The 17,719-nt window shown below is 52.9% G+C and overlaps 1 protein-coding gene across 1 annotated transcript; it reads left to right on the forward strand.

Annotated features, from left to right (window-relative positions):
• The first annotated feature begins 6,468 nt into the window (after positions 1-6,468).
• Positions 6,469-15,075, forward strand: Calm3 (calmodulin 3). The gene is made up of 6 exons (XM_055615531.1): positions 6,469-6,633; positions 10,655-10,685; positions 12,714-12,857; positions 12,947-13,053; positions 13,225-13,360; positions 13,454-15,075. The coding sequence occupies exons 1-6, from the start codon at positions 6,631-6,633 to the stop codon at positions 13,480-13,482; spliced, it is 450 nt and encodes a 149-aa protein (XP_055471506.1). The 5' UTR covers positions 6,469-6,630; the 3' UTR covers positions 13,483-15,075.
• The last annotated feature ends 2,644 nt before the right edge of the window (positions 15,076-17,719 follow it).

The raw sequence follows: 17,719 nt of genomic DNA on the forward strand, positions 1-17,719 counted from the left end.
TCCCTCCCTCCCTCCCTCCCTCCCTCCCTCCCTCCCTCCCTCCCAGTGACTCCCCCGTAGCCCCTCACAACAGCGGCCAGAAAATGAGTGACACAGCCAGCCTTCTTGTAAGCTGATCCGACTCCTGACTGCCCACCCTGTTTCCTATATCCAAGTTTGTGGACGCTGTCATTCCAAATGACATTTAAAGAGCCCTGACCTAAACCTCGGGAGGTAGGGAGGTAATGATCAATGGACCCACAGCGCCACCTGGTGGGAGAAGGTGGCAATAGTAACCGAGAAAGGGCCATTGAGTATGATTCTGCGGCCCAGTGCCTGCCATCTCAGCGACTCAGGATGCCCGAGCAGGATTGGCACCGGGGCCGGCTGACATACATATGTAGTGAGTTCAGCGTCGGCCTGGACGGCTTATGGAGGTGCAACCTCAAAACTGAAAATGGAGTTGAGCGTGGTGGTCCCGCCTTTAATCCCAGCACACAGGAGGCAGAGGCAGGTAGACCCCTGTGAGTAGAGGTCAGCCTGGTCTACAAAGTGAGAGTTTCAGGCCAACTGGGACTGTGTAGAAAGACCTTGTCTCAAAAAAGAGACAGGAGCATCCTATGTGGTCCAGTGGGTAAAAGCTTGCTATGCAAACCTGATGGCTTGAACCTCAAATCCCATAGGAGGAGAGAAGTGAATCCAGCAAGTTATCCTCTCCCTTCTACACATTTGCCATGGTACACACACACAGAGAGAGACAGATGAGAGAGAGAGAGAGAGAGAGAGAGAGAGAGAACTACTCATCAAAAAATAAAATAAAATAAAAGTAAGCCAGGTGGTAGTAGCTCACACCTTTCCTCTCAGCACTTAGGGGCAGAGGCAGGAGGATCCCTGAGTTGGAGCAAGTTCCAGGACAGCCAGGGCTATACAGATGAACCCTGTCTCAAGAAACAAACAAAAACTAAAAGTAAAGGTGCTGAAGGTGTGACTTAGTGATGGGGGATGCTTGTACCAGGTCCTGGGTTCAATTCCCAACCTCTGAAGGAATAAAAGAAATACAGTCAGTTCTTGAAGAATCAGCTCAAAGGAGTCTCGTGAAGCTCTAGCACAAAATGCTACTATATCCTGAGACCAACCGCCGCCCTGAATAAACTGGTGGTTCTCCTTGGCTGTCTACCTTCATCTGTTGCCATGGTGATAGCCATTAACGCTGATGCTGTTAAAAGGAATACGTGCTTGTAGGTTTTCTCTCACGAAATCAGAAGAGGATCGTTGGTTCTATTATCCCACAAACAGAAGAGAATCCAAGGCCTGCGCCTTTGACCCCACTGAGGGAGACATGGTATGAATCAGCACTAGAGAGCCCTCTAGCGGCACATGCAGGAACTGCGGGGCACCTCTGGCCCTTCTATTCCCAGCATTGCCTGTGCCCTGCAGTTCCTAACAGAGAGGTTAAGTCTCTGCCTAAGATCACACAGCCAGGAAGGAAAGGAGTGGTGATTTCATCTGTACACCCGCTTCTCTGGGAAGGAGTGATGGCTCAGCATTTAAGAGCACTGGCTGGGGGCTGAAGAGAGCCTCGGTGGTTACGAAGACTGACTGCTCTTCCAAAAATTCCTGGTTCAATTCCCAGCACCCACATGGCAGCTCACAACTGTCTGTAACTCCAGTTCCAGGGGATCTGACACCCTCACACTAACATACATACAGGCAAAACACCAATGCACATGAAATAAATAAGCCTGAAAAAAAAAAAAAAAAAGAGCACGGGCCTCTCTATCAGAGGACTCAGGTTCAAATCCCAGCATCCATATGATGGCTCACATCCATCTGTAATTCCAGTCCCAAGATATCTGATGCCTCCTTCTGGCACACATGGAGTAGAATAAGAAAGTAAAAATAAATAGATAGATAGATAGATAGATAGATAGATAGATAGATAAAGATACAGATTTTTAAAAAGAAAGAAACCCAGGTTTCTCTGATAGGCCATTCAGTGCAGAGGGAGTGTGCAGACAGACCCCAACGGTTACACATACACTTTACATTGGTCACTGCGGACCAACCTGTTGGCAATCCAACAGCCAGACATAATAGATCACAGCCAGCAGGTCCTAGGCTGTAACGTGCTACACCCCAAGAACACAATCTCACTAAATCCTCCCGATAACCTTTGGAAGAAAAATTACTGCAGTGCCCATTTCTCAGAAAAAGAGACTGAGGTTCAGAGATAACCAAGAAATCTCTGAAGATCACACAACCAACAAGGATGGGAAACAGAGCTGGGAACAAGAAAGAGGGAGAGAGAGACACAGAGAGAGAGGGCACAGGATGAGCAAGCTTTGAGGAGCAAGTCACTAGGCAGTGTTCCTCCATAGCCTCTGCCTCCCTTCTGCCTCCAGGTTCCTGCCCTTCCTGCCCTGACTCCCTTAAGTGATAGACTTAAGTAAGTGAAATAAGCCCTTCTCTCCCCAAGCTGTTTTTGGTCATAGAGTTTTATTACAGCAATAGAAAAGGCTGCTGTTACAGGAGCTTGTGAACTGTCCAATGTGGGTACTTGGAACAGAAGTTGGCCCTCTGGAAAAGAAGTATCTATGCTTAACCACTGAGCCATCTCTCTAGCTTGCTTAAAATTGTTTGTTTTGTTTTTCAGGACAGGGTCTTACTATATAGACCAGGCTGGCCTCAAACTCAGAGATCCACCTGCCTCTGCCTCCCAAGTGCTGGGATCAAAGGCATGTGCCACCATGCCGAATATTTGACAAACACAATTCAGCAATAAGAAGACAGCCTGGTTTTGAACTGAGCTAAAGGCTGAGCAGTGCCAGTTGTATACCTTTAATCCCAGCACTCTGAGTTCGAGGCCAGCTGGTCTACAGAGTAAGAACAGCCAGGATAGCCAGGGCTACACAGAGAAGCCCTGTCTCAAAAATCCAATAAAATAATTAACATTTTTTAAAAAATGACCAAGAGATTTGAGTCAATCTTTTCCAAAGTATACAGACAATGGCTTAGAAAGACACAAAGTGTGGTCAATACCATTAGTTATTAATAAGATAAAATCCAAAGCACAATGAGATATGACATCACACCCTCTAAGAAGGCTGTAACTGAAAAGAGAGGTGGGGCCGGGGGCCATACCTTGGCTGGTAGAGTCTTTGCCTAAACATCACTCCTTGGAGTCCATCCTAGCTCCCTATAAACTAGACGTGGTGACAAATACTTGTGATTCCAGCACTTGGGAGGTAGAGACAGGATGGGGAATTCAAGTCAGTCCGTGGCTGCACAGTGAGTTCAAGGCTAGTCTGGGCTAGGGAGACCCTGTCAACAAACAAGAAAACACAGCAACAAGATTTGAAGATGTTTAAAAAAAAACCAATTATGTACACCCATCATGGGAGCCCCCCCACTCCCAAGGGGTATGTAGCCTGTGTCTCCCGTACTAAAGTTGAACTATCTCCCTGAAGTGGTTCCCAGAGGTCATTGCCATCGTGCTCGTGGGCCAACAGCCCCCCTGGGAGGAGGAGAACCACAAAACTTCCCTTTGGGGATGGAGAGATGGCTCAGTGGCTCAGAGCACTGGCAGCTCAGGGCGGTGCTTGAATGTGGGCTTAGCTGGTGGGGTGTTGGCCTAGCATGTGGAAGGTTCAATCCCAGCACCGATCAAACGCGGCATTGTGGTGCACACCTGTGATCTTAGCATTCACTTAGTGGTGGCAGAAGGGTGAGAAGATCAAGATCATCCCTGGTACATTGGGAGTGTGAGGCTAGCCTGGGATACACGAGACCCTGCCTTTAAAATAATAGACAGATAGGTAGGTAGGTAGGTAGATAGACAGACAGATAGATGAATGAATAAGTAAGAAGGCAGGAAGAATGGTATATGCTTACAATCCCAACACTGAAGAAGCTGAGGCAGGAGGATCAAGCCTAGCTTGGACTACACAGTAAAAACCTGAATGCTGATTAGTTTTAGGTCAAGCGGATACAAACTAGAATCTGGTGAGAAAAGGGAACCCCAACTGAGGAAATTCCGCCATCAGAGTGGCCTGTGGGCAAACTTATAGGAGATCTTTTTAATTAATGACTAATGTGGGAAGGTTCAACCCAGATGGCACCCTGGTCCTGAATGGTATAATAGGACAGACTGAGCAAGCCATGAGGAACAAGCCAGTTAGCAGGGTTTCTCCATGGCCTCTGCTTCCGTTCTTGCCTCCAGGTTCCTGCCCTGACTAGGACTGTAGCCTGTAAGCTAAACAAACCCTTTCTTCCCCAGGCTGCTTTCGGACACGGCCTCCATTACAGCAATAGAAACCAAACTAAGATACCCCGACTCAGAAAGCAGGGTGGGGTGGGATTTAGCGTCGTATGTCCTAATGCTACGGCCCTTTAGTACCGTGAGCCCTTGTGGTGAGCCCTCCCCAAGCAGAAAATTATTCCATTGCTACTTCAAAACTGTAATTTTGCTACCGTTATGGATCACTATGTAAATGTCTGACATGCAGGATAGCCGACATGTGGCACCCCGAGGGGGCTGAGACCCACGGGTTGAGAACCACTGTCGTATGTTGTAATTCCTGCATTACAGGCGGCAGTTTAAGCCAGTGTCAACAAGATCCTAGCTCCTCTCTGCCTCTGCTCTGTCAGTTTTACTCTCTTCTGCTCTAGACACATTCCCCCCCACCCCCAGATGAGAACACGTTTGGGAGATGGCCACAGGCAGCACCTACAGAAAGAGCATATTCTCCCATAACCTCCTCATTGGTTCAGCCTGCACCCTGTTCTGCATGGGACATCATGATCAGCCTGGATGGATTAACATGTCTGTCTGTCTGTCTCTCCCTCAGTCACGGTGGTGGGAGGCGATGTGCAGGAGAATGTTGGTTCTTGTGGGGTAGTGGTGGCACATGCCGTTAATCCCAGAACTCAGGAGACAGAGGATCTCTGAGTGCCAGGACAGCCAGAGCTACACAAAACCTGTCTCCAAAAAAACAAATAATAAAAGAAAGAAAGAAAGAAAGAAAGAAAGAAAGAAAGAAAGAAAGAAAGAAAGAAAGAAAGAAAGAATGAAAGAGGTCAGCTCCTCTTCCACACAAGGGCGCTGTACAGTGGTATACTGTGTATGCGCTGAGGTATGTATATAATACAGCAGTCTCAACTACCTTTAGCATCAATTCTTTTTCTTTCCGTGCCTGAAACCCCTAGAATAAGAAATGAAGCCGGGCCTGGTGGCCATGCCTGTAATCCCAGCACTCAGGGAGGCAGAAGAAGCCGGATCTCTGTGAGTTCGAGGCCAGCCTGGTCTACAAAGTAAGTCCAGGGCATCCAAGGCTACACAGAGAAACCCTGTCTTGACAAACTCTCCCTCCACCTTCACCCCCCCCCCCCCCCAAAAAAAAAAAAAAAAAAAAAGAAAGAAAGAAAGAAAGAAAGGAGCCACGCTGTCCAGATGATAATGACTGGGAAGTGTGAGGCCCCCAGGCCAGCCAAGCACCAAGTCTCTGCATACCGCGGTGCCCAGCTCAGGCTTATGAAATGAATGAACGGACGCCCCGCATCCAGAGATTGTCCTAGTACGATCCCGAGAGGATCAAGAGCCCGGTGGAGATCCCCACGTGCTGCTGATAGCGCATCTTTTAAATGTCCATTTATTTGCCTGCTTATTCACACTTATGCAGATGCATGCTGCGGTCGGAGGACAACTGCTTGTGGGAGTCTGCTCCCCTCCCTCACGTGAGGCCCAGGGATCGAACTCACACCCCCGAGCTTGCCTGCAAGCGCCTTCACCCGCGGAGCCATCCCAGCGTGCTGGACACGGAGGGGGTGGAACCTTCGGGAGATGGACGGAACCTTGAAGCCCCGGCCACTGTAGAGCCGGGCCAGGCCAGGCTCCCAGACCCTCAAGTTTTGGATTAAACCATTTTGCAACCGCTCCAGGGGGAGAGAGAAGAAAGTCCTTCTTCTTCTTTCTCCAGCCCTTTCGCTACCTCCGAGGCGCAGAGAAAACGCACTGGCGTCTCCAACACCCACACCGTTTCCGCCTCCGGCTCTCCACGCCTCCCGGCTCCACAGAGCCACACAGCCCGTGCTGGCCCCCCACATACACACCGCGCGGTGGCTCGCCCCAGTTTGACGCATTGCAGGGAAGGCCGGACCAATCGGAGCTGCGCTCTCATTTCCGCCGCGAGGCGGGTCCAATAGCGGCGTGGCTCACAGAGGTCCGCCTCGCTCCCCGCCACCCCGTGCCCCTCCGCCAGAGGGGAGAGCGGAACGGAGGCGAGGGGGGCTGAGAGCGCGGAGGCCGAAAGTAGTCCTCGCGGCGGGGAGCGCGCGCGCGCGCCCGCCCTCCCGGCAGCCAATCCGCGGGGCTCCGTGGCGGGGGGCGGGGGGGGACCGCAAGGCCCCGGCGCGGAGGGATCCGTAGGCAGCCGCAGTGCGGCGGGAGCGCGCGGGCCGGGCGGGGCGGGGCCGGGCGAGGCGGAGCGCGCGCGGCGGCCGTTGAAGGGACCGTTGGGGCGGTCGGCGGTGGCGGCGGCGCGCGCTGCGGGCAGAGTGTGGAGGCGCGGACGCGCGGCGGAGCTCGAGCTGCTGCAGCTGCTGCCGCCGCCACGGTAACCTCGATCCCCGAGCTCCGGATACCGGTGCCTCGCCATGGTGAGTGGGGAGGCAGAGGTCGGGAGGGGACCCCCGGGACGGCGAGCGAACCCTGGGAGGGAGAGGCCGGGTCCTTCGGGATCCCCCAAGGGGCGCTTGGGACTTGTAGAAGCGGATTTAGCCGCAGATGGAATTGGTGGGACCCCCAAACGGACAGTCTTAAGGCTTCAAATGGAGAGCACCGGGACACCTCCCCACCCCCAGGCGGCCTTCGGGTCCATCACTGGGCGATTGCTCTTAGAATCACATCCACCCCGATCCCGGGAGGAGGAAATAGGAAACGCCGGCGATGAAGGCTTTGGGTCCTAGGAGAATGCAGGAGGCTGCTCCTGGTGGCGTGGCCGTGGGTAGCTGAGCCTAAGTGGGAGAGGGGACCGATCGGTTCATGGGGGTTGTTCTGCAGAGGACCAGATAGATGGGGGTCCAGGGTCACTTCTGCACGCTGGACCTCGGTGGCGGAGGGGTCTCCAAGGACAAGCATTGCCGAGGAGGAGGAGGGTCAGGTGCAGGCTGAGGTAAGGAGGAGCCTGAGGTGGGTGGCAGCAGAGGCTAGAAGATGCTCTTGGAGCCCGCGGGGACTCAGAGGGGGAATGGAGGGAGTTAGGGTCGTAGAGGTGTTTTAAAGTAGGGACGTGCTCACGGGTAGTGGGGGAACCAGGAAGCCTTGTGGAGAACTATGTGGTGGGTAGCTAGGAAGGATTCTGAGGTTTTAGGCTTTTGCACGAGGAAGAGAGATTGAAGAGAGGGTTGGTGAGGCGTGTTTTGTTTGGGTCGGAGGAAAACGGGGTTTCCAAGGTGAGGGGTGGGGGAGGGCTTGAGTTTGAGTGGTGGGGGTGGGATTGGACAGGCTTCTAGAGGAGTAGGAGACAATGAACAGTAGCTGAGGTAGGCCTAGGTTTAGAGGTGGCTGTCCCCAGGGAAAGGCTGACAAAGGCTGATGAGTCTGGGTTGGTAGTGGGCTGCTGCAGAGGACTTGAAGGAATAGCTGTGTGGTCCCCTTTCCCTGGGAAGGATTGGGCTGGGCCAGGCTGAAGGCACCATGGCAGTGGGAGCAGGTGGGCGGAGTTGTTCAGGTCCTTATTGCGCACTGAAGCTGCATGAAATGGGAGTGGGATCAAAGTTTGGGGTGCATCAAATGAACTACCTTGCCTAAGCCAGGAAGCCTGGCCCCCTCATTGTCCCTGCCAGGCCAGGAGAACTGCCTTTCTCCTCCAGCTTCATGCACCTGCTTCTCCTTGCTGTGCCAGATGACAGCGCAATACAGTACAGCGTGGTGTCAGTGACAGACGCCTTCTCCCATCCCCTCAGGGTGGGGGCTGCAGTGTTTGTCCAGAGAAGACCTCCAGAGGATCCTCTCTCATTGACTCGAGGGCCACTTATTCTTTCTAGGTCTCTTCCCCAGCTCCCCACAGCCAGAGCTTCTGGAAGCAAAAGAGCAGACTACTTCTCCCCTGGTCCTGCCACCCACAACACCCCCAGCCCCCCCAGGCTCAGACTGGGAACCTCGTGCACCACCCTCCCTGGCAAAGCTGGGGAGGACAGGCAGCCGCCACCATGTATCAGATCTCATCCTGCTGACACAGACCTGAGGGCTCTTGCCGCCACCCCATCCCCCCCAGCAGACTTACTAAAGGGGCCCTGCATCTTGGGCAGCTGCCAGCAGCCCCCACTCCTTACCTCCAAAGAAGGTCCCGGCTTTTTGGCTTTGGCCCTGACCAGTTTTTCTTTCTGTTTGTAATCAGCAAGGTATGGGAGGTAAGAGTTTCTGGTAACTGGCCTTGGACTTTGGCCTGAGCTCTCTGGTGCCTCCTTGGCCCCGGTGAGGGGCCCTGGCCTTGGTTTCTGAGCTCATTTAACACTGCTTTCTGGCACCCACTGGGGGCCAGGGTAAGACAGAGAAATAATCCCCTCTTCCTTCCTCATCTCAAGCTGCTTTTTCTTACCCAGCCCCTCTTTGGTTCGGGAAACTGGAGACAAGAGGGTTGTTCTGCGGTGGAAGCTAAGGTTCTGGGCCATGACAGCCAGCAGCATAGTCAGTCAGTCTTCTTGGGCCATCAGTTTTCCAGGCCAGCAGCCCTGCCGTGATACCTACAGCCTTTCCGTGATGGAGCAGGAGAAAGGGCTCCTGGATGTCAGGGAGAGTGTCTGACAGGCCCTCACAGAGCCACGCCTATTTGCAGCAACCGTGACAGTGCCTCCTCTGCAGCTCTCGGCTCTTTGGGAAGAAATGGCACGTTGCGGCTTCCAGAGCCATCCTTGACCATTCTGCAGCCTCCCTTGGCCTCCTTACTCCCATCCCATTTTAGCGTCACGAAAAGGGGAAGGGAACAGAGCTTCTAGCAGACAGTGCTATGCGATGGGAAGGTCCGAGTGGGCTGACTTTTCCTATACTAGACCGTGAAAGAGAATGAAAAGCAGATGGGTCTATAGCTATCCTCCCTGGTGCTGCTCTGTCTCCTCCCCCCATTCCCCAGCACAGGCTGGCCTTGGTAACCAGAAGCCCATTCTCTTCTCACTTTCTGAGAGCAGCCAGCAGCAGTGTCCTCAGGTGTCAGAACCAAGGGGTGGGCCTGATAGTCTTCACCCTCCCTCATGCTCAGGAAGGCAGCTAGAACAAGGGCTCCTTGGCCTGGGCAACCAGGTCAGAGTTAGGAAGCCCACCACTCCGAGTCATTTTTGATAGCTATGAAGAGTACACATTTGGCCTTTTCTGTCTTTACCTTCCTTCTCCAATTCCACCCCCTCTGCAGGCATTTCCCCCATCACTTTGATTCTCCTCCAATACTGCCTGTTTGGGGCTTGGTCTCAAGTTCTCTAGGTTAAAAATACCCCCCCCATCTACATCATTTATTATAATGGGGGGTTAGAGGCTATTGTTTTCAAGACCAGCCAAAAGTTAGGGGTAGGCAGTGGTTTGTAGCCTCTGCTAGGAGCTGCAGAGCCTTAGTGAAATGGTGCTTGTGTCTACCATAGTTCACTTCTGTTTCTGGGGCTTGCAGGCTCAGGCCAGGATCCTACTGTGGCCTTGGTACCCTTGCTCTGATGGGAAAATGAAGGAGCATCATCTGGACTACAGTGGCCCCAGGATGGTAGAGGGGTTTTTTGTTTTTTTGTTTGTTTGTTTTTTTTTTTTTTTTGACAGGATTTGACAGGATTCACATACACACACAAAAAAGAAAACTGGCCCTATTTATTGTTCAAAGCTTGAAGTTGAGCTCTAGCCCCCATTTTGCCCCTCCCAGGAGGACCTCTACACCCCAAGATAACCAGGGCTCATGGGAAAGGAGCTTAGAGCTGTGTTTCCTTCATACAACCCTAGATACAGCAGGGCAGACTACCTTGGCTGGCTAGGCCTCAAGTAGCCCAGCCTGAAAGGGTTAAAAACTGCAGCGCTGAATCTGGAAGGCTGAAGCCCAAGCGGATTTTAGTCTTTTGCCACCATTGCTTACTGCAATACCTCCCTGCCATTTGGTCCTCTAACCAAGAAGTAACAGAATGGTGCCCTACACCTGCCTTGCCTATGAGTGCTTAGAGCAGCCTCTCGCCTGATGAGGGTTCTTTCAGGCCCTGGAGGAACCTGGAGCCACACTGTTGGGCCTGGTGTCTCCAAATAGGAGACAGAGAAATGAGAAAAGGTAGCCCCAGACAGTTTCTGTCCACCCTACCCAGCAACTGGCCTATTTTGATTTGGAGCCTTCTAGAGCACTTGGTGAGGCCTCTGGGGCTCCCGGAGTGAAACCTCAGCACCACATGCACTGTGCCCAGGTTGGGCTGGAGCAGCCCTGCTCCTGAGACAAGGTGCTTTGCCCAGCCTGCATCCGGCAGGCCCGCCATTGCAGCCCACCCTCTCACCTGGCTTGTGAGTCCCAACTATCCTGACTCTGACACACATACTCTTCCCTTGTCCAGCAGGAAGGCCTTCTGAAACTGGCTGCAGCAGAGGGGGCTGAGCAGCGGGAGGAGGCCACATCAAGGGTGGGGAGATAGCACAGTGACTTATTCTTCATTCCTCCTTTTCCAGGCTGACCAGCTGACTGAAGAACAGATTGCAGGTGAGTTTGCTGCTCTGACCCCAGCCAGATCTCAGCCTGCCCCTGCACCTGATGAAAATGTGTGTCCACATTCCCTCAGGCCAGGCCTGTTGCTAGAATGTTGATGTGTGTGCAGAAGATTCTGCTCAGCCAGGCCCTGCTGCACCTACTCCACGGCTCTGCCACAGACCTTGCCCAGGCTGCAGGGGCAGTCTGTCCTCCCCTCCCTCAGCTTACTTGAAATGAACCTCACAGGACCTGCCTGCCCAGCTGTTCCTCACAGTTGCAGCCAGCCAGGCTGAGTAGGTGTGCCCCTGCCTTTCCTACTATGGGCTGGCCTTCCTGCATACCCCAGAAGGTGAAGATGGCTGTCCCCTCCACTTCTCACTTGCTTCCTTTTTTCACTTCCAACCCTGTCTTGCGACAGGCGGATACCTGCCCTTTGCCAGAGCTCTGCTTCCCTGACCCCAACCCAAGCAGGCAGCTCCTTTCCTCCATTCCTCACTGCCTGTGTGGTGCAGGCTTGTCTGATGGGCCATGGGTGCCCCATCTTCTTTTCCTATTGTTGCTGACACCAGGAATCAATTCCTAGAGCATAGGACTTGTTTTAGTTGGTTGCTGCCATGTCCTCAATGCCTAGAATATAGTCGGTATCCCTTAAATTTTTTTTTCTGCATAAACAATAATCATACACCTCCATAAACTAAAAGAAAACCCCTAGATCCCATGTGATTTATTTTTGTGGCTCTGCCCCCAACCCAAGCCCCAGGAAGACCAGCTACAGGACCCATGGACTGTGTTTCTGTGTTTTTGCCCCTCCACAGCCTAAATACCAAGAAGCCTGAGGCAACTTCTAGTGTATCTCCTAGCCATGGGTTGCCACAAGGCTGACCCGAGGCCAATGTAAGAGAAAAGATCTCTGTTCCTAGCTCTGCTGGCTGTGTGACTAGATGGTGGACATGGGCCTGCTTTCTCAGAGTCACCACTTTGGCCCTGGGCAGGTAGAAACTCACCAAGGAAAGACAGATTAGACTTGTTTGTTGGTCAGGGGCTTTTAAGTCACGTGACCGACTCTCTACTGCCACCCCCACCCCTAGCATCCAGGTCTCAGCACAGGGAGATGACAGCATCCTCAAGGAGACTTGGGCTGTTTCCCCAAGGCCCAGAAGTTCAGGTCATAGCTGCCCAGCAGTGTGCATCCCTCCCACCCCACCTACCATCCCCAGGCTGGCCCTCCTATAACACAAACACCGCTTCTCACTGTGTGCCCATTAGCAAAATGTCCACCACGCCCCTCCACCACCACCACCCCTCCCAGCCCACACCCTCTGGGAACAGGCTGCCAGGCATCTGTTCTCAGAGGGTTTGGGGGTGGGGAGCTCTGGGTGCCAAAGTGGGCCCAGTGGGAGGGCAGGAGCTACATGTTTCTCTCCCCTCTCCTGATGCGGCCCCAGCTGTGGCCTTCCCACTCAGCACCGCACTCCTCATCCTCCTGGCTTGGCAGCCATCCTCCTTTGCCTCCCACCCCTTCAACCCCACACACTGCCCATCAGCCAAGTGCTGCTGGAGACCACCTCTACACGTCACTGCCCCACAGGCTTGGCTCCTCCTGAAGAAGCCGGTAGTGCGCACAGCTGGGGACTGGACTGGCAGTGCCCGGCAGAAGGAATCTGATGGCACATTTCCTTTTGTGGCTGGCCAGAAGCCTCTGCAGCTTCCTTTTCCCTCCTGCCAGTTGACCTTGGCTACTGAACTTCAGATAAAGAACTGTCTTTCCTCTTAACACCCGCCATCACTTTGGTCCAGTGCATCATTTGAGAAAAAGAGGACCAAGAAGAAATAAGAATTAGCAGGGGACAGCTGTCAGACCAGATAGCTCAGAGACAGAGGAGATAGGCAACTTCTCATGCTGTAGAGAGTGAAAGAAGGTGGAGGTGGCAGAGGCACTTGACCCTGCCAAGTGCAGGGTCCTGCGTCTTCCTTCTCCACCTGCAAATAGGAGACTAGGTGACTCTAACCCCTTGACACCTTGATCCTTTCCTTCACCAGAGTTCAAAGAAGCCTTCTCCCTCTTTGACAAAGATGGAGATGGTACCATTACTACCAAGGAGTTGGGGACTGTGATGAGATCACTGGGGCAGAACCCCACTGAGGCCGAACTGCAGGACATGATCAATGAGGTGGATGCTGATGGTGAGCACTCATTGTTCAGTCAGTTGCCCCAAGGAACTCTTAATCTCTAGAGGGCTCTAGGTAACATGTGCCTCCTTCCCCTCTTCTAGGGAATGGGACCATTGACTTCCCAGAGTTCCTGACCATGATGGCCAGAAAGATGAAGGATACAGACAGTGAGGAGGAGATACGAGAGGCCTTCCGTGTCTTTGACAAGGTAAGCAGTCCTTCTACTCCAAGCCCTGTGACAGATGCCAGACAGCAAAGCCAGAACCCTTTCTGCACTCTCAGAACCCCAGAATGTTGGGGAGGCAGTTGGCAATCCTTGCCCACTGCAGCTTTGCCACCACGGGAAGCTGAGTGACAAGCCTTTGTCTCCAAACCCCAGGATGGGAATGGCTATATCAGTGCCGCTGAGCTGCGTCACGTCATGACGAACCTGGGGGAGAAGCTAACAGATGAGGAAGTGGATGAGATGATCCGAGAGGCTGACATTGATGGAGACGGCCAGGTCAATTATGAAGGTGAGTTGTGTGGTCTAGGTCCCCCATGCCCTGGAGCTGGGAGGACTGCAGGGGCTCAGCTTGTGATGGACTCAACTTCGTATCTCTTGGCAGAGTTTGTACAGATGATGACTGCGAAGTGAAGGCCCGGGCAGCTGGCCATGCCCGTTCTTCTGATCTCTTCTCGCGCTCTCCTCTCTTCAACACTCCCCTGCGTACCCGGTTCTAGCAAACACCAGTTGATTGACTGAGAATCTGATAAAGCAACAAAAAGATTTGTCCCAAGCTGCATGACTGCTCTTTCTCCTTCCTCCTGACTGTCCCTCCATGGCCCTCATCGCTTCCTTTGGCCTCCCCCCTTCCATTCCCATTTTCCAGGCCTGATGCATTCATAAGGTGAACTCCATTGCCCTGGGGAGCCTCTGCCCTCCTTCTGCAGCCCGGATGGCTCTCCTCCGTTTTTTGGTTTGTTTCCTTCTGTTTGCCCTTCTTTGGGTGCTGGGGTGGCCACCAGTCTTGTCCCTTCCTGGTGGGGAAGGGTGGGAGGCCTTTGCCAAGTGGAGGAGCATGTCCTCTGCCACTGTTGCATGCACCCCAGCCCTGTGACTCTGTGTGCAAACCCAGCAGCCTATGGGGCAGGGTGCCAGGATGGGGGCGTTGCAGGACGAGGGAGTCCAAGTGGTGGCAGTGACTGATGTGACCCAGGATGGGGGGTGGGAGGGGGGAAGGGGCAGGAAGGCCTTGGAAGCTAACATTGCTTTCACTATGGGAGGGGCGGATAGAGCGGATGGCACTCGGGTCTTGCTGGCTCTGTTCTGAAACCATCTGGCTGGCTTTCTGAGGTCAGGCTGGGTAGGGGGCTGTCATTGGCCATGCTGCCGATCACACTTGCCCTCATCCCTCCAGCAATCTCACGCTGTTCTGTAAATACCTGGTGCTAACATCCTATGCCGCTCCCCCATGGCGCCCCCAGCCACCTGCGCAGTTCAGGGCTGGTCCAGGAATGGGTGTGGGGGATGGTCGCTGTGTAATGTGCTGGTGATCTTTTTTTTTCTTTTTTTCTTCCCCTGTATGCCCCTTAAAACTTTGATTTTTTTTTTTTTTTTTTTTTGTCCCAAACATGCTGGGCCAAGTAAAGGGTGGGGAGAGGGGAGACGAGCCCCACCATGCTCATAAGAACCAACCTGCAATAAAAAACACTTCTATGGGCCGCCACACAGAGCACGCAGTGGGCACCTCCTGCCCCGTCGTGGTGACTTGGCATCGCTTTCTGCCCGCCTCTGCCCTCACCCTGCCTGCCCCACTTAGCGGAGAGCATGATCCGCGTGCCCTTGCTTCTGACTCTAGCCTCTGGGACATGTCAGTCAATGTGGGCAGTTCAGTCTGGGTTCGTTTTCTTTCTCTGTTCTCATCTGGCCCCCCAGGGCAATCACGTTGCTTTTGCTGGGACCTGCCCAGCTTTGAGACTCTCTTCTCCACCCCTTGGCACCAGCCTCGAGGGAGGGAGGGACAGACCTATCAGGAGACCCAGCCAAGAGTTGAGGGCAAGGGCAGGTAGGCGTGAGGCTATGGACTTTGCCGAATGTTTCGGGTTTTTTGTTTTTATTTTTTTTTTTTATTTTTTTTCTTTTTCTTTTTTTCTTTTTTTTTTTTTTTAAACCGGGCAATATTGTGTTCAGTTCAAGCTGTGAAGAAAAATATATATCAATGTTTTCCAATAAAATACAGTGACTACCTGTCTGGACTCTTCCTTCTGTCCTCAGCCTTCCTCTGTGGACAGGTTGCCGAGGGCAAAGTGCTACCCTGGCCCTGCAGCCTGGGGGTGTGTATGAGGACTGCAAAGACAGCTCCATCACCAAAAAAGCACCTAGAGGCCCCCGACCCCAGGGGAAGGAAGGCTACTACAGCCAGAGGAACCACGGACACACTGGCAGAACAGGACATGAGGGGCCGAAAAGCAGCGAGGCTGGGGGAACCTCACAGCCTCGTCAGCCCGGGCGGCACTGACGGCACCGCTGAGGAGTGCAGTAGGGTAAAATCAAGTGGCTGTAGTGACAGTCCCCAGCACAGGCAAGCAACCTGAGTTGGAGGCCATCCTGGGCTTCAGAGAGACCCAGTCTCTGTGAGGCTGTGGTGAGAGAAGGCTTCCCAGTTTGCTTGGGGGTATGTGAGAAAGGGGGTGGGAGGGCTCCCTGCTGCAGATCTTCCTCACCACTCTGAATTTTAAGGGCTGGGCTTTAGATAGAGGCTCCTTTTGGGGCCAGAAAGATGGCTCAGCAAATAAAAGCCTAACAGCCCCACGCGTTCAGTCCCCAGAAGCTACCTAAGTCAACTGCTGTGGTCCCAGGTCGCAGTGGTGAGATGGGATGGTGGAATCTGGAGTTGCTTGAGAGGCTGCTTCAAAGCAGGGCAGGCGAGCAACCTGCTGACAGCACTCATGCAACATAGACGGGGCTGCCTCCTACTTCTGGGCCCCAGTGTACTGAAACGGAAAACACTGAAATATAAACTCTTGACTTGTACCACCACGTGTTTCCATTCCCACCCAGGCTAGGTGGCCCACCCTACTTGTGGGCCCTGGCTTAGGCGCATGAGCTGTAGACTTGTTTTTGGAGACAGGAAGTTCAAGCAGATAAAGCCTCCCACTGCTTGGAAGTGGTGCATAATCAAGCTCTCCCCTCCCAGATGCCAAGCAGTTAGCCACAGCATGCCCTGCCCCAGACCCCACCACCTGTGTGGTTCTTGATCCTTAGTGATGTTCAGGAAGACTTATTACCTGCAGACAGGCCAAATTATTAAATAATCGCCACCCTGAAGACATGCACAACACTCAGCCTCTAACTGTCCGGGTGAGCAGTAAGGGCTGGCAGCTAGAGCCCAAGGCCATTGCAGTGTCTGTGGGGGAGTCCTGTCCACGTAAGGCTCCCAGATCTAGGCCAACCAGAACCTGGCCAGTGTGCCAGGCGGGTCCCCTCACTTCTCGGAGTTGAGGGCAGCCCTTGAAGTAAGCTGAGGCCCCTTGTAAGTGACATTCTCAGCGTGACCAGCAGATGGAGCCATGAGAACAAAGGGCCTGCCGCTCAGGGACTGGTGCGTATTAGTATTGTTTAACTGTTCATTATAACTTAGTTTAGCAAGCTAGGAAGCTCTAGGCCATCTGCAGTTCAGTGCAGTTGGGAGATGGGTAGTGTGGCTGGCTTTAGGTGAAGCACATGTTCACTTTTTCGAGGGATAGCTGTTTAACCTCATTGGCTCCCTCGGCAAACGGGCCCTGCTAATGTTCCTGATGTGTACTGTCTTTACAATACATCCATGACAATAAAATGCTAATGAGGTAGTGGTGTCTGTCTGCACAGCCACCTGTCCACCACATTCCTAGAAAGGTCTAACTTTTGTCCTTCAAGACCTTTAGTCATTTCTCCTGTAGGTTCTGGGGCGCCGCGTTACTCCCACCAGGTCACAGCCACTTCATGCAACCTGTTGTGTTTAACTTTGCTTTTCTGTCATGGCGATGGAACCCATAGTCATGCACGTAGGAGGCAAGCCTCCCGCCGAGTCATGGCCCTAGAACACATAGTGATCTGTTACTTTTTCTTTAATTTGGTTTGAGAGAGGGTCTCAAGTAGCCCAGGCTGGCTTGGAACTCGCTCTGCAACTGAGGATGACGGACTTTTTTGTTCCTGTTTTTGGGTTTTTCGAGACAGGGTTTCTCTGTCTGGTCCTGACTGCCCTGGAACTCACTCTGTAGACCAGGCTGGCCTTGAACTCACAGAGATCTGCCTGCCTCTGCCTCTGGCTCTTGAGTGCTGGGATTAAAGGCTTGCGCCACTACCAACTTGAACTTCTGATGCTCCTGTGTGCTGTGCTTTCAAACCCTCACCACCACACCCAGATTCATACGGTGCTGGAGATGGAGCCCAGAGATTTGAGCATGCTGAGTCAGCAACTTTACCAGCTGAGTCATATTCCCAACCTGCCTGTGCTTTTCTTGAGTTGGGGTCATGCTATGTTCTTAGGCTGGCCTCCAACTTCAGGCAATCCTTCCTCAGCCTTCCAAGTGCAGAGATGAAAGGCATTTGTCACACAGCCAGCTCTTGTGTGTGTGTCAGTCTAGCACTAGGAAGAAAGTGAGTAAGCAGGCTGGTGAGATGGCTCAGCAGACAAAGGTGCTTGCACCGAGCCTGAAGCCTACCTTCGATTCCCAGATCTCACAGTGGAGAGAGAACCGGCTCCTGAAAGCTGTCTTCTTGCTTCCATGTGCACACACAAATAATGTAAAAGACTTGTAAAGAACAAGAAGGTTTTAGAATTAAGGCAAAACACATGAGAGTGGGAGGAGAATTAATTTTGAAGAAGGGGTCAGCAGAGTAAGAAAGGGTG

Source organism: Psammomys obesus, unplaced genomic scaffold (assembly GCF_907164565.1).
Source record: "Psammomys obesus unplaced genomic scaffold, mPsaObe1.curated_primary_1811, whole genome shotgun sequence".
Taxonomy (NCBI): Eukaryota; Metazoa; Chordata; class Mammalia; order Rodentia; family Muridae; genus Psammomys; species Psammomys obesus.

Coding starts and splice junctions, on each gene's coding strand:
- Calm3 (XM_055615531.1), top strand. Junction 10,686..12,713: donor GACTGAAGAACAGATTGCAG/GTGAGTTTGCTG, acceptor TTCCTTCACCAG/AGTTCAAAGAAGCCTTCTCC. Junction 13,361..13,453: donor CGGCCAGGTCAATTATGAAG/GTGAGTTGTGTG, acceptor ATCTCTTGGCAG/AGTTTGTACAGATGATGACT.